This window comes from Watersipora subatra, chromosome 2, assembly GCF_963576615.1.
Source record: "Watersipora subatra chromosome 2, tzWatSuba1.1, whole genome shotgun sequence".
Classification (NCBI taxonomy): domain Eukaryota; kingdom Metazoa; phylum Bryozoa; class Gymnolaemata; order Cheilostomatida; family Watersiporidae; genus Watersipora; species Watersipora subatra.
In genome coordinates, this window is record NC_088709.1 from 31,651,808 (window position 1) to 31,666,460 (window position 14,653).

Consider the following 14,653-nt stretch of genomic DNA (forward strand, 5'->3'; position numbering starts at 1 on the left):
TTCATTACCGAATGCTCTCTTTTACCATCTGTTTGTTTTTAGTTCCCTCAACTTCACATTACGCTCCGCTGCATCTTTATATTTTAGTTCGTGTCATTTCTGATTCCTTATTCTTCTGTCAGGTTGTGAATATAATAGTCGTCTTGTATATAACATTTTTTGTATATATGTATCTCACTCTGATATAAGTGAGACAAACTAATACTTGGCATAGTATTCAATTTTTAACAGTAACATTTCAGTAACATTTTTTAATTACTCATTTCCGCCTAATAGTTTGTCAGGATATGAAACTTCGCTGAAGGTAGAGGTATATTTAAGTCCTGCAACTTATCTTCACAATTTAAGCTTATCTTCAAATAGTAATTTGTAAAACAATTCGTTTTTATGTTTAACATTGAGGCTGTAGACTGGGTTCCTAGTTTGTGTAGTTTGTTAGCACTAAACTAGCGTTAAAAAGTAATGATGTAGCCCTAAGCGTGCATACATCATTACTGTAGACTATTTTGTCAGGGTTATACAATAGCCCGTGTTTGCTTTAGTGGTGCGTGAGGCGGGCATTTATTGGGTTAGTACGTGGATAGAATGCCTCTCTCTCAACAAGGCAATTAATTCATTATAGAAAACAGAAGTGGTGGAAGAAAGAACCTGTGTGCACTTGGAGTACTTCGACATAAAGCATACACGGACAGGAAAAGGTCATTTTGAGCAAGCGTGCGAGGATTAACATAACTTGCCTAAACATACGTTTGGCCAGCTGATCTGAACTGAATGAGCAGGAAGGATACCATTAGACGCTGTCAGAAAACATGTGAAGTTCCATACAGCCGCCGATCTAATGTTTCGTTACTTGAAAAAAGCTGAAACACTCACAAGCATCAAGAATATGAGTGTTGGACTGCTCTGAAGATGATCCGCAACGCATAAAATGGAGGACTACAAGATAAATTTGACGAGCAAGCAAATTGCGTGTTCTAGCACGAACAATATAGTATACTACAGCTTGATGCTGCCGGTGGCTGTGTTTGGTAATATATTTACGCTCAGTGCTGTTTCCATGGTGCTCAGGGTAAAGAAGAGTATTCCAAACATGCTGATTGGAATTCTAGCTTTCGCTGACCTTACCTCTGTCTTCACATGCCACATTATAGCAATCGTCAGCATGGCAAAGCACGAATGGGTCGGAGGTACGACTTTGTGTCGCTTTCAGTCTGTAATGACATTCACTTATTTTAAGTTGGGCTTTTTCAGCAAAACTTGTATATCTATAGATCGGTTTATCGCATTGAAATATCCGCTCAAATACCGGTCAATAGTCACAATGAAAAGAGTGACTTGGATCATGGTCTTCAACACCCTGTTTAGCATTGGATCCTCAGCACTCACATGGATAGTCGATCCTGAATATATAATGGAATTGGAGACGTGGCCGATGTGTACCAATAATTTTGCCGTATACACTAACTATAAGCTCGCCATTGTTATCGGTGAAGGTACGATCTTTCTTGGAGGTGTCGTCATATTTTTCGTTGGAAACATCACGGTGGTTAAGGTGATGCTTGAGCTCGGCTCTAAGATCAAACAAATCAAGGAGAAAGATGACACCTTGAAGAAACTCCATCTTATGCATCTCTCGGTAGTAACATCTGCATCAGCTGGTTTTACGGACCTTAAAAAAATAACAGAGATATCTGAGAGCAACAATAACCTACAGGATGAAGGACTCGAGAGCGGTGATGAGTATGAATTGCAGACACCTTTAGCGAAAAGGGCTAAAGTTAGAATGGCTAAGCCAAATATTAACAAACAAAATGGTCTCAATAAACAATTGGGTAGCAAGCTGCAAGTACCAGAAAGACACTCTACTCCCGAACCTTTGAAAAAAACACCAAATGCAATGGCAAAGCGATACTCCACAGGAAGCTTGCCGGCGAACAATGAACCCCGCAAAGAACGCAAAAAATCTCTATTTAAAAAGGTTGTGGAAATGTCAGCCAAAACTACAAGGAAAAAGAAAGAAAATCGACAGAAGAAAGAATTGCAATTTGCCAAACTAGTCATGGTGATTGTAACAGTCTTTGTGATACTATGGATTCCATACATGGTAAGTGCAGATACAACTAGTTTTTGTGATACTATGGATTCCATATATTGTAAGTGCAGACAACTAGTCTTTGTGATACTATGGATTCCATACACGGTAAGCGCAGACAACTAGTCTTTGTGATACTATGGATTCCATACATGGTAAGCGCAGACAACTAGTCTTTGTGATACTATGGATTCCATACATGGTAAGCGCAGACAACTAGTCTTTGTGATACTATGGATTCCATACATAGTAAGTGCAGATACAACTAGCCTCTATGTATTAGAGCTATCACTATGACAGCAACTAGTATATAAGTAGCACCATACGAGTCTATTTATAGATATTCCATATATGGTAATGGAAAATGTACTTAAGATGTTCCTCATATGATAACTAGAAATCGATATATGTATTCCAGACATTGTGACATATGTTCAAATGATATGATCAAGGACTTCAAATATCTTTGACTATACTATCAGCCATTTCATGACCCTATCCATAACTGTTCCATAAGAAAGTTTTGCTTAAAGATTTTGAAGGAACTTTTACCCTTGATCATTGTTTGGTTGGGCCAAGCAATAATCAATTTTGCACATCATGATGAGTCGCAAATGATAAGACAATGAGCTGACTTTTAGCCTCTTTAAGCAACATATTGCTGTAAAATAAGTTTGTCTCACAAATTGATCACAGTTCATATACATGCAAGATTAACTAAGGTTATATTCACTGCGGGCTGACCGTTGACATCAATCTAATCCAAGCTAGTTGTTCATTTAGGGATTGCAGCAATATGGCAGCAACATGGCAGCAATATGGCAGCGGTCGTAATCTTGGCTGATCAGTTTATAATTTTAGCATGACTGATCAACAACAAAATTGTTAAGAAATGACGCCACCATTCATATGCTTCAAATCAAAACCTTATGTTGAGCACCAGCTTTAACAGGTCGAGACAGCATTTCATCAGAAGGTTAAAACTTCGGTTTACTAGTTATTAGTTACTAGCTACTAGTTGTTAGTCGCTAGTAACTAGTGATTAACAGCTTGTGATCAGTGATTAGTCACTAATCACTAATCACAAGTTATTAGTGACTAGTTATTAACTAATAACTAAATGGTAGTGAGGAAATTAATATAATTTTCTAAGGTAATGAGTGAATAGTAACAATCACTAGTTATTACCTAATGACTAGTTACTAGTCACTAGTAGCTAGTTACTACTAAAGTTCACATTGTGAAGATGTGCATCGGTGTTACAAGCTTGCAAGATTATACATAAAAATCAAAATTACTCCACAGCGTAAAACATTTATCCCCAAAAATATACAAATTAAGTTTTAGAGTAAATTATTTCCTGAACGCTTTCTCTATCAACTTTTTACATCATAACAGCCACCTACCTACCAGCTAAAAGCTAGTATCATATTTTGGTGGAAATCACTTCTTGTCAGGGTATTTTAGTTTCAAATACCAAAACATGGTTTTGTTTATTTGTATTCTATAGTCAGTCTATCTCTCGCTATTTTTAAAGATGAACGTACCCAACATTTTAGTTGACTTTATCCATAAGTATCAGTATTTTTTATTATTTGCGACTGTTTTGGTGATGCTTGTGATCTTTTGGAGGATGTTTCAAGATTAAAATAAGCAAAATTTCATAGCAATTAAAACGCTTTAATATTAAAACATTTTAAGTACGTTCTGATAAAACAGCAAAAAACTTTGTGTAAGGACATCTTCGATCGAGTCTACCCCGAGGCCTCTAGTTACGTATCTGTTTTGTAAGTGCAATGCAAGACAAACTGCAATGCAAGACAAAATGGAATACATTGCTAGAAATGTTGTGGCAACCACTTCTATTTAGCAGAAGCAATTATATACGGAAAGCAATTCCCCAAAGGCCTTAGTGAGTAACACTAATACATTTAGATAACCTTCGCCACATTTTTGGTTATAGCAAGATCAACTCCTAAAAGCTATGTAGGCCATTTTGTCAAAAGCTAGTAGTTATACAATCTACCTTACTGAGAACATTCATTGACAGAGTCATATGTTGATCGTAAGCTATGGTAATAGGTAGGTGAGTCTGCAATGTGTTCCGATATGCAATATGTTAATTCTTATGCTCTGCTGTAAGCTCATAGTGGTGGTTCATCCTGTTTCCGATTGCGTAGTCAAGAGGTTAGTAGACATTCATAGTTTTTGAACTAGTCTCGTCTAAACTAAAGACCCTAACTTCTTGTTCTTGTGCAGCTGATAATTAATTTATGAATAACTCTATGTAATTATGCGTGTCATTACAATCACCTGATCTTGTGGCATGACATTATGCCATTGTCGTACTGACGGATGGCAGGCGGTTCATTGGTTTAATATTTGTTTGATTGTATGCTGCCATGAGAACAATGGCCATATGAAACATAAAACTGCGCTCATGTTTTTTGCTATTGTGACTGTCAAATTAATGTGATGCAAATCATATTTTTAAATCTTTGCGTCAGTATTGTTTAAGTTAACTGCAATTTGGTATTAAAAAAAACTTTAAGTCTGGATAAAAACAAAATTGGTATGGTCATAGAGTTACTCATGAAAATAGAGTATATTTCTGATCAAAAGCCTCATCCGGAGGAAATTTATACGTACAGGCATATATATAGATTTATATGTACATAGAGATATGTATATATCAATACATGTATATATATATATATATATATATATATATATATATATATATATATATATATATATATATACATGTATATATACAGTCAAACATGGATAACTCGCCCACGGATAGCTCGAACACATGGTTAATTCGAACGGTTTCTTTGGTCCGTTCCCACGTAATGATAAATTGCTACGGATAACTCAAAATCAACACTGTTAACTCGAACTGTTTTTTGCCCAATAGCTACCGAAACGGTTGTTATCGCTTTAGAAAATCACTTTATTCCAAGCCATAGAGGTAAAGCTCAACTTTTCGTAATTCATAAGCGTCGTTATTACCATCATCGGCAAAATATTTTCGTCAACGACTTTTCTAAATGTTTGGTGAAATTTGATTTATACCAAACATCTACTTAGCAATCGCCCTTCGTAAGCGAGGTAAAGTGAGGTAATCTTTGCATAAACTTCAAGAAAAATCGGCAAAACTGATCGTGGGTAAAACGCTCAAAAGAAAAAGATGTCTTCTCTTTTGAGCATTTCAACAACAATCAAGTTTTGCCAATGTCAATCTAAAAAACGTCCTGGCAATAACATCACCTCAAACAACAAACCGATCTCAAGTGATAAAAAAATCTCTATACTTTTTGATAAAACGTTTTAAACTTTACATTAGAAGCATTTAATTTGAACAAGTCATTTTTGCTTTTTATTTATATTATAGTTTGTATATGTACATGTATCTACTAATAAATAAGTAAATACATGGACTTGTGACAATGCTCTGATAACTTGAACGCTCTGATAATTCAAACACTTTCGCTCGGTCCCGTGAAGTTCGAGTTATCCATGTTTGACTGTATATATATATATATATATATATATATATATATATATATATATATATATACAGTCAAACATGGATAACTCGAACTTCATAAACAGTAGGCATGTGTATACAGTATATATACAGCATATATGTATATATACAGTGTATATGTATATGCGGTATATATGTATATACAGTGTATTTGTATATACATTATATATGTATATGCGGTATATATGTATTTATGCTGTATGTATATACATTTATATAGAGCATAAAATTGTATTTTTATAATAGCCCAAGTTACAAAAATATCTGTTGCTTATATGGTTCTCACGACTCAACACGCTACTATATATTATCATCAAATAACAGAAACCACTATTGTCATATATCCCAGACTCAGCGTCTACAGGAGATGCTTTTAGAAACAACAAGCCTAATATAATGCCAGTCTTCTTTATACTCTGTTCCCTATTACATCTCCATCATAGTCTCCATCATAGTCTCCATCATACGGCAAGTGTGTTTGCAAAGAAACTTTATATGGTTGGCGTTATATAAACAGCTGATGCTTGCTATGGTGTTAGATTAATTTGTCTTTTCTCACACACACAATAATAAGCAAATAGAAGACAAATAAAGAAAGGGAGGTAAATTAAACACCCAGCTCTATATCATTAATCGTTAGGTCTCTGCAGAGGAAGCACAATTTCACTAGAGAAAACCATAGAGTGAGCTGTAGAGGGCTTCATCAATCCTTCTTTTGGATATCATACAAGGAAATACTTAAGACATGAAACCAGCAATTTTAGATCATTGGGTAGAGCATCTTGTTGCATTAGCAGCAAATGATAAGCTAGGTATATGATTAGCATGGTGAAATAAGAGGTTTGGCGCTTGCAGTCTACATATACTATATGCAATACATATATCTATACGCATATGTATATGTATATGTATACACATATGCATACATATTCATATATTTATATGTATATGTATACATATATGTATACATTTTCATATACGTATATGTGTATGTATGTATATATGTATACATATTCATATACATATATGTATGCATCTATGTATACACATATGTATACATATATGTATACATAAATATAAACATAATTATATGTATACATAAATATAAACATATATGTATACATATACATCTATGTTTATTTATATACAAGCAAAAACAGGAAAGTATATGTTCTGTATATGCATAGACATATATACATGTATATACATATTCACACGCATATATGTATATGTAAATGCCTATCTATGCATATACATGAACACCGACATGAACACAGACATTTATGCATACATGCATATATATGTATGTATGCATAAATGTGTACATGTACAAATGTATGCGTGCCTAGACATATATGTATATATTGTTGTGTATGTATACGCTCATGTAAATATGCCCATATATAGGTATACAAATATGTATATAGGCCTGTGTTATAGCACCGAAGCTTTATTGCTACTGTGCATAGTATATATACTTATCCTTGTAGCATACTGGACATATAGCTCATACACTTATGTTCTTACATGTACGTTATTATGTGTACAACATATATACACATATGCACATGCTATGTATATGATATACATACACATATGCATATATTATGCGTGCAGTATACGTATAATATATACATGTGTCTTATGTAGTATACGATCAATATAAGCCTCACGTTGTTTTGTGCTTGAGTACGAAATTAATGACGTTTGGAAACATATATTTTCAGGACTGGCTCATATACCTTGTGCAGCCTCAGGCTGAGTACGCAATGGTTTGCAGTTTTCTTACCATGGTTGTATTGCCTGCTAAATAACTAGCTTTAAAATTCATGTTTGTCATAGGTCAGTAAGTAGTGCTTTTGTGAAAGCAGTTCAGAGGAGAAACGCAAATCTCTTGTCCACAAAAGACAAAAGCTAGAAAATGCTAACCAAACAAACACGCAGACAAAATTTTTTAGGGCATTTTTAGTCCTTAACGACGGCAGCACGACGGCAGCATGCACATAACGTGCCAATGACACAGGACCTTTCTATATCACCTCTGCATCACGTTATGAAGTGATTCAAATTACATATGTGAAAGAGGCAAGTCATTGCACACTGTAGGAGTTATGCTATAATGTCCTTTTAATCCTTCATATTTCTTACTAGCGATGCCAAATAGGGGTGAAGAAGGTACACTCAGTATACCGGCATCACAACAGACTGTTAATACAACAAAGGAGGTCTAAATATAGGAAGCCTTTCCTGGCACAGCCAAATAATCTGCTGTGAGGTTAAACCTCAATCGGTTGGTTGCAGGCTGTGTACTCCACCCCTAAGGTCTGGTTGTGCCTCAGTCATGATACTATGCCATAGCATATATCATGGCATATGCCAAGCTAGAGCAGGTTGCCTAAGCGCACTCAAATTCACCTGCGCTAACTTGTCGGCATTGCACTAGTATTTGTTGAATCATGTTTCATTCCTTAGTATTTCATCTAGTAACAAGACGTCACACTCCAATTATAAGTATTTCTCTCATCTGGTTCACTAAGTGATAATGTAGGTTAGCTCGTTGAATAAATTGTAAAAATTTTGTACTCAAAGTTCCTCTTTTGTAACGCATAATTTTGGAACATTAGCATAAATTCACCATGCTTGTGAACATTACGAAAAAATCATAACTGCGTATTGATAAGTACTCGCTGATGTAAAATGCATTACAGTTGCAGTAAATTATTGCCTGATTATCTATATAATTGCCTTAGCAATACTGTAGCAGTAGTAAACATGTCATACTCGTGCAGTATAATTGCATAGCATACTTTTACTACTGCGCAATTCGCAGTATACATGCAGTGCAATGATTTTATAATGTGCATTATGCAGTACATGTATTGGTGCAGTGGCGGTGTTGTCATATCGTGTGCAGTGCAGTGTGCAATGGGAGTGTTGATAGTGTGCATTTCGCCCTGCTAGATGCAATAGGAACTTTTGCACAGATCTGCCAACACTGGAGTGGGGAAAGGAGTGAGAGTCTATTTTGGGGGCAATGAAAACGCAAGGATTTAATAAGTGAGGTAAATTTTCATAGCGTATAAAAACACCACAGCAAAGATAATACCTATAACTCTATATGGAAAACACATGTCGTGGAGGTAGAGGTTATTGATAGATGAGAATGCCACAAATATGTTTATACGTACTTGTTTATTAGTAGCAAGTATATGATTACTACTTGAAAATTGGGGCAAAAAAACAGGTTTGCTTGGGTAAAAGGGGCAATTGCGTGACAGGGGCGTGAGATGCGTGAGGCATGGGGCAATTGCGTGAGTCTCACGCCCAATGCGTGAGAGTTGGTAGGTATGCTTTAGCATTGCACTTTACATACATGCACAGCACGTTTTTGTGAAAGCTCATCAAAAAATCAAGTATGAGTTGATTTTAACACAGCCACAACACAGTAAGATGTGAGAGCTGCGAATGAGAAAAACTTGAGAATGAGTGAACAAACAAGTTGATCACAATGAGCATGTTGTAGATCAACTATGGCCAAATGGTGGATCGAGCTCCGGATGTGGATCTCTGTAGTTTTTTTGTGGATCTTTCAAGTTGGATGTCAAAAATATTTTTGAAGTCTTTTTTTTAAAATTGGGTTTAAAAAGACTTTTGGAAACTTTTTTTGATTTTTGTAAATTCATTGTTTTCAGCAATGAATTTTGTGAAAAACAATCATAGAACAAGTTTCACAAATACTCCTCTTTATATACTTTAAGAGTCACTGTAAGTAGCAGGAAACCGTATTTTGATAGTATTGTGAAGTCAAAGCTCAGTCTTCATTTGTCTCACTGATATCAGACCTATTTATCACAGCACATTCTTTCACTGATTTTTAGTCCAACTATGTATATAAACAAAGTTTTTTTAAATCGTATTTGACGCTTTGTTTTAAAATGTACACAAATAATTGCATGTCTATATGTGGTAAAAAGAAAACAGCGCATCTTCAGCTTGTTGTGGATCATTAATTTGGCAGACTTGACTGTAGCGGATCATGACCAAAATCATTTGGCCATCCCTGTTGTATTTGGTTGAAATAAAGATTTATTATGGCTTTAATATACAATATTAATAAGACTACAATACAAAGACCTCAGTTTTATCGGAAACTGACACTCAACATAATGTAAAGCTTTTGTTTTTATCGTGATAATAACAAGAGGTAAGAAGTCTGAAGAAATGTGAATTTATAATAATAATAATCAGCATGTAATAATAATCGGAAGTTTATATTTCTATTAATTATTTTAATCTTTAAAAAAATCAAAACCAATTTTTTTCGCACTGAGTACCTCGGTGTCAGTACTCTTTGTGTCCATATCAGTATTTCACAAAGAGACAGGATATTGAATTCCGTCACAGCGATGGATTATAAAGATGCAACATCAATATCAACAGGAAGGCCTTGTTTGTTTACTAGCAACGCTAGTGAAAAACAGTAGCATAGCCCTAATTCTACAGTAGCGGCTTTGAGATATAACACTAGAGCCCACTCTTATTAATAATACCAGTGTATAGGTTCTGTATATGCTTAAGCGGACGTGAGTTGTGTAGGTATGAATAATGTATCCAGGTAGTCATGGATAACCTAAGGGCTTGACAGCAACGGTCCAAAAAGCAAAGCATTCTTGGAGTAAATAGCACTGTCATAACAACCAACAATAACATTAACCTATCATATACATGTAGGTCTATCAACTGGTAATTAAAGCAAGCCAAAGCAGAACAAGATGGCTTCCTAGTAAAATATTAGGACTAAAAAAGTGAAGTACGAATAGCTAACAAGAGCTTTTTTGTTAGATTTGAATAGTCGAAGTAGTGACACCAAATGGGGTAAGAAAAATCCAGCTATCCATAACAATTAAAAGTAGATCATCATGCATTTTCCATAAAAAGTTCGTTGTAATTGTTGGATGTAATCAATGTTGTCCAATTTTAGTAAAATGTGGAAAGCTTTATACATGTTTGTAGTGCTCATAAATGCTGAATTCAAGTTTTTAATTCTTTGCTAAACTTTAATTCATTATTGGCATTAGTCGTACCATTTTCTAGAAAACAACAAAATTTTTGTTTCCAAACAGATGAAGTTTGCTTGGCAAGTCCGTTTTTGACGAAAGCTCCAAATCATCGCGTCTATTAACTTGATTTATTCAAAAGCTCCGACATGAGGTAATTCTGGCTATTAAAATAGCTTATGTTCCAGACTTGAACACAGTGCCTTAATATAGTTTATTTGCACTTAATTGTTCTCCATTAACGGCGGTCAAGTAACCCAGCAATATTGGCTCTCTACATTTTCTAGGTTCATATTTGAATCCTATTTTTGATAAAGCCAGGCTTATAAATGGGACACAAACTCCGTATTGATGTTCACCTTATCTGAACACTGACCAACCGTGAGCTCTTGTTGAATCTGCCATGTTTCTGTTTTTCAGTTTACTATTTATTACGAACACAGCAATCGAACACGGCTTCATCCCCTTATTGTTGACATCTCCATGAAGCTCGTGTTCGCCAACGCCTGCCTCAACCCTATATTATACGGACTATTCAACGCCAACTTCCGGAAGGCGTATGTATATTACATAAAGATCATCTGCTTCTATCTTTCCTGCAAGTCAACAGAAAAACCTGACGGTAAGAATATGCCTTGGAGTGTCGTTACACCAGGTCTTCGAGCCGTGCCTGCGCTGCCAGCTTCACCTGCTAAATAGTTTTAGTATTGATGGCTACTACCTCCTGGGTGCTTTCAACTGAGTGCAGCGTTGTGTTCCTTCCGCTCATGACTCAGAATCTCAAGGTCACATATTCCATGTATCATTGGGTGTGATCTCACGCTACCATTAACAAAGTGAATTTATGCATATGCATTTTTTTGGTAGATTAGCAATAGTGTGATGCGCTTCATTGTTAGAGAGACAGCTTGGTGCATGCCTCTTCTCTGGCTTGCTAGAACATTTATCAAAAGGCATTTTTGTGCAGCCCTTCAAATTGTCATGAACGAGTTTTCTAGTTGCAACCTACTTGACAAGTCCGAATAGACCTACACAAAGCCTTTCAGTAGATGTTTTTAGGGTGCAGCATGATATTTTGCATACTAAACAGTCTTGAAGCTACTTGGTAGTTTTCTATTATGGCAAATACATTCTATTCTGTTTTTTGATATATTTATTATTTCTATGGGCCTGTAAAATAAAGGCTAGTTATTGTGATCTCAAATACTTTATTTGTTCCAATCTTTCATATTTTATTATTACTAGTGCCTTGTCAGTTCAGTGCGCCGTGAGAGATTTTCATGTGTAATAAGTATGTCTACAATCATTCTATAGTAGTTGAGTAGTGCAGTTGTAGCGTGATAGGCGGCAAAACGAAATACATGAGTTTGATTCATGTGTGAACAGACAGACAGACACGGCTCTTATCGCAGTTTACAGTTAAGATTGCAGATTTAAGTAAGTAGGGTAAGCATAAATTTAGGGTAAGTACAAAAAATAAAATTCGTTTCAATTGAAGCTACCAAACCTTCAATGCTGGCCGGCGCTGATGAAATACAAACAAATACTCTGTTGTCGTCAGTACCAACATGTTAAATTCAATCTTCTCTTGTCATGATTCAGTCAAACATGAGCTGCTGCGTGTAAACACTGCTTTATGTAAGAAAAATGAGTTCTTACTATTTACTGAAGGAGTCAAGAACCTATAACATTACATCTGACAGCTAGGAACGGGATATTAAACAAACAGCACTGAGCTATCGGTTACTTTTGCTGAGTTTGTGTCTTGGTAACCAGCCTTTTCCTAAGACCGCTTTAGACAGAGATATCTTACTGATGGGAATAATCAATACTTTCGCTGACAAGATGGTGTCATCTGATAATTATTTATTATCTCTGGGTTTAAATATGAACTAGCACAAACATTTTACCTGATTTATTAAAACGTATCAATATTTTCCTAGCATTTGCAACTGTTTTTGATGTTTGAGGCAAGCTGACTGCCAGGATGTTTCAAGATTTAAATCAACAAAACTTGATCGTTGTTAAAATGTTCAGATTAGTCGCAAGTACGATTACGATGTCTATAGATGCAAAAAGATTGACAGAATACTGACACGGTGCGTTGTAACTTGAACGTAACGGCCGATATCAACTATTGCAACTATAGCAACGAGTAACGTTATTTTGCACATACTTTTCTTTAGAGCATTTTAACCGCGATCGAGTTTTGTTGTCTTTAATTTTGAAATATCCTGGCAGCCAGCTTACCTCAAACATCGAAAACAATTGTAGATGATAGAAATGTATCGACTCTTTCCAATAAAATCAACTGAAATTTTGCGTAAGTTTATATATTTTTAATCTTGTTCTACTGAATATATGTATCTTCAAACAATACTTTCTGATGTACTTTCTGAATAAAGTACGTAATACTTTATGATAATACTTTATGATAAACTTCAAGCTTCCATTCAATTAACTAAAAAATGCAACAAAATGTTTGTATTTATCATTAAGACATTCACGACAACTTCAACTACAGACAACAGGGTTCAATCATCTGTACATCGTACTTCCAACAGCCAATTTGAACAGCAAATCAAATTTTGACAAAGTTTGCTGGTGTCAAGAGCGGTAAATATTGATTCGCAAAGATATAATGAAAACTAAAGATTGTTCTTTGTAGATGTAAAAGCAATATTTCGTATTATAGGGAACACAATTGTTCGCAGGTGTAGATAACTCATGTGAAATACATACAACCTCTGAACACACTATGAAATATAAGTTAAAGGAACTTTCAGAGAGAAATTGTTGTAATACTCTGACATGGGAAAAAAGTTAAAAACAGGAGGTCTAGAAGTCAGTTTTGCACTTCTGAACTTGCCTGGCATCATATCATTTGGATTGTCATATCATAAAAATTCATAGGCATTTTCATATGGATATTGCTTCTATAGTATCAGTCAATCATTAGTTATTGATTTTTTGTGAGTCATTTTTTGTTTATTTCTAAATTTACTTACACTTTTGTCCGTATTCAAATGTATAATTAACAAGATAAAACGATATTCGCTCTTGATAGTATTCACGCATGCGATTCATTTGAGTACTTCAGGCACTCTTTCCACCAGACCTTTTAGACCTGCTGGGCTACCTGCAATTTAGATATTCAGTGAATAAAAAGCTACAACGTAACTCATAAAATTTTAATAAGAACTAAAATGCAGATTTGTTTAACTATTTTAATTACTACAAAACTAAATTTGAATAAGATTATGTCTGGTACAATTACATAAACACTTTTAATATGTATTGTTGTAGCTAATGGTTACTCTCAGCATAATTTAAAGATTGCGTCTTGCACAGTTCTAAAGTGCGCGAGTAGTATATATGACAATATAGTATGCTGTAATATAGTAATATAGTATGCTGTAATGATGTATAAAATAACTAAACATTCACAAATTTGGCAAGCAGCATAGAGAGTTTCTTATCCGTAGTATTTCAGTAGAGCTCCTCCAGCTATGCTCTCCTATTATTTGTAAATCAAGTCCAATAATCTTGATCATCATCCGGTTAACCTTTCATTCTCTGGTTCTTATCTAACGTCTGCACATTTTGTATAAACAATTAGAAAGTTGCTCAATCAACTGCACATTGCATCTGCATGCTGCTGTCTACACAGCTAATAATCTCTAACATTTCCATTTGCTCACTTATTGACCTGATAGCTTTCTGCCCCAACATTATAAAAAACTAGATAATTTGTAAGAGTACACAACTCCTAGAATGACAGGGTGTGTTTCGCCCTGCTCAAAATAGTAATATTTTTCTTATTATTATTTTGGGTAAATCTGACTAAAACCTAGTTCACATTATGAATGATCAAAATAATTTTTATACTAAAATGCTGGACGTTTTGTTTATTGAATCTCAGGCTAAATCTTTGGACTCGTACCAGCTACA

At 34.9% G+C, this 14,653-nt stretch overlaps 1 protein-coding gene across 1 annotated transcript; it reads left to right on the forward strand.

The window, feature by feature from the left end:
- The first annotated feature begins 643 nt into the window (after positions 1-643).
- Positions 644-11,694, forward strand: LOC137387543 (D(2) dopamine receptor-like). The gene is made up of 2 exons (XM_068073996.1): positions 644-2,104; positions 11,123-11,694. Exons 1-2 carry the CDS (start codon positions 929-931, stop codon positions 11,399-11,401), a joined length of 1,455 nt encoding a protein of 484 aa, XP_067930097.1. The 5' UTR covers positions 644-928; the 3' UTR covers positions 11,402-11,694.
- The last annotated feature ends 2,959 nt before the right edge of the window (positions 11,695-14,653 follow it).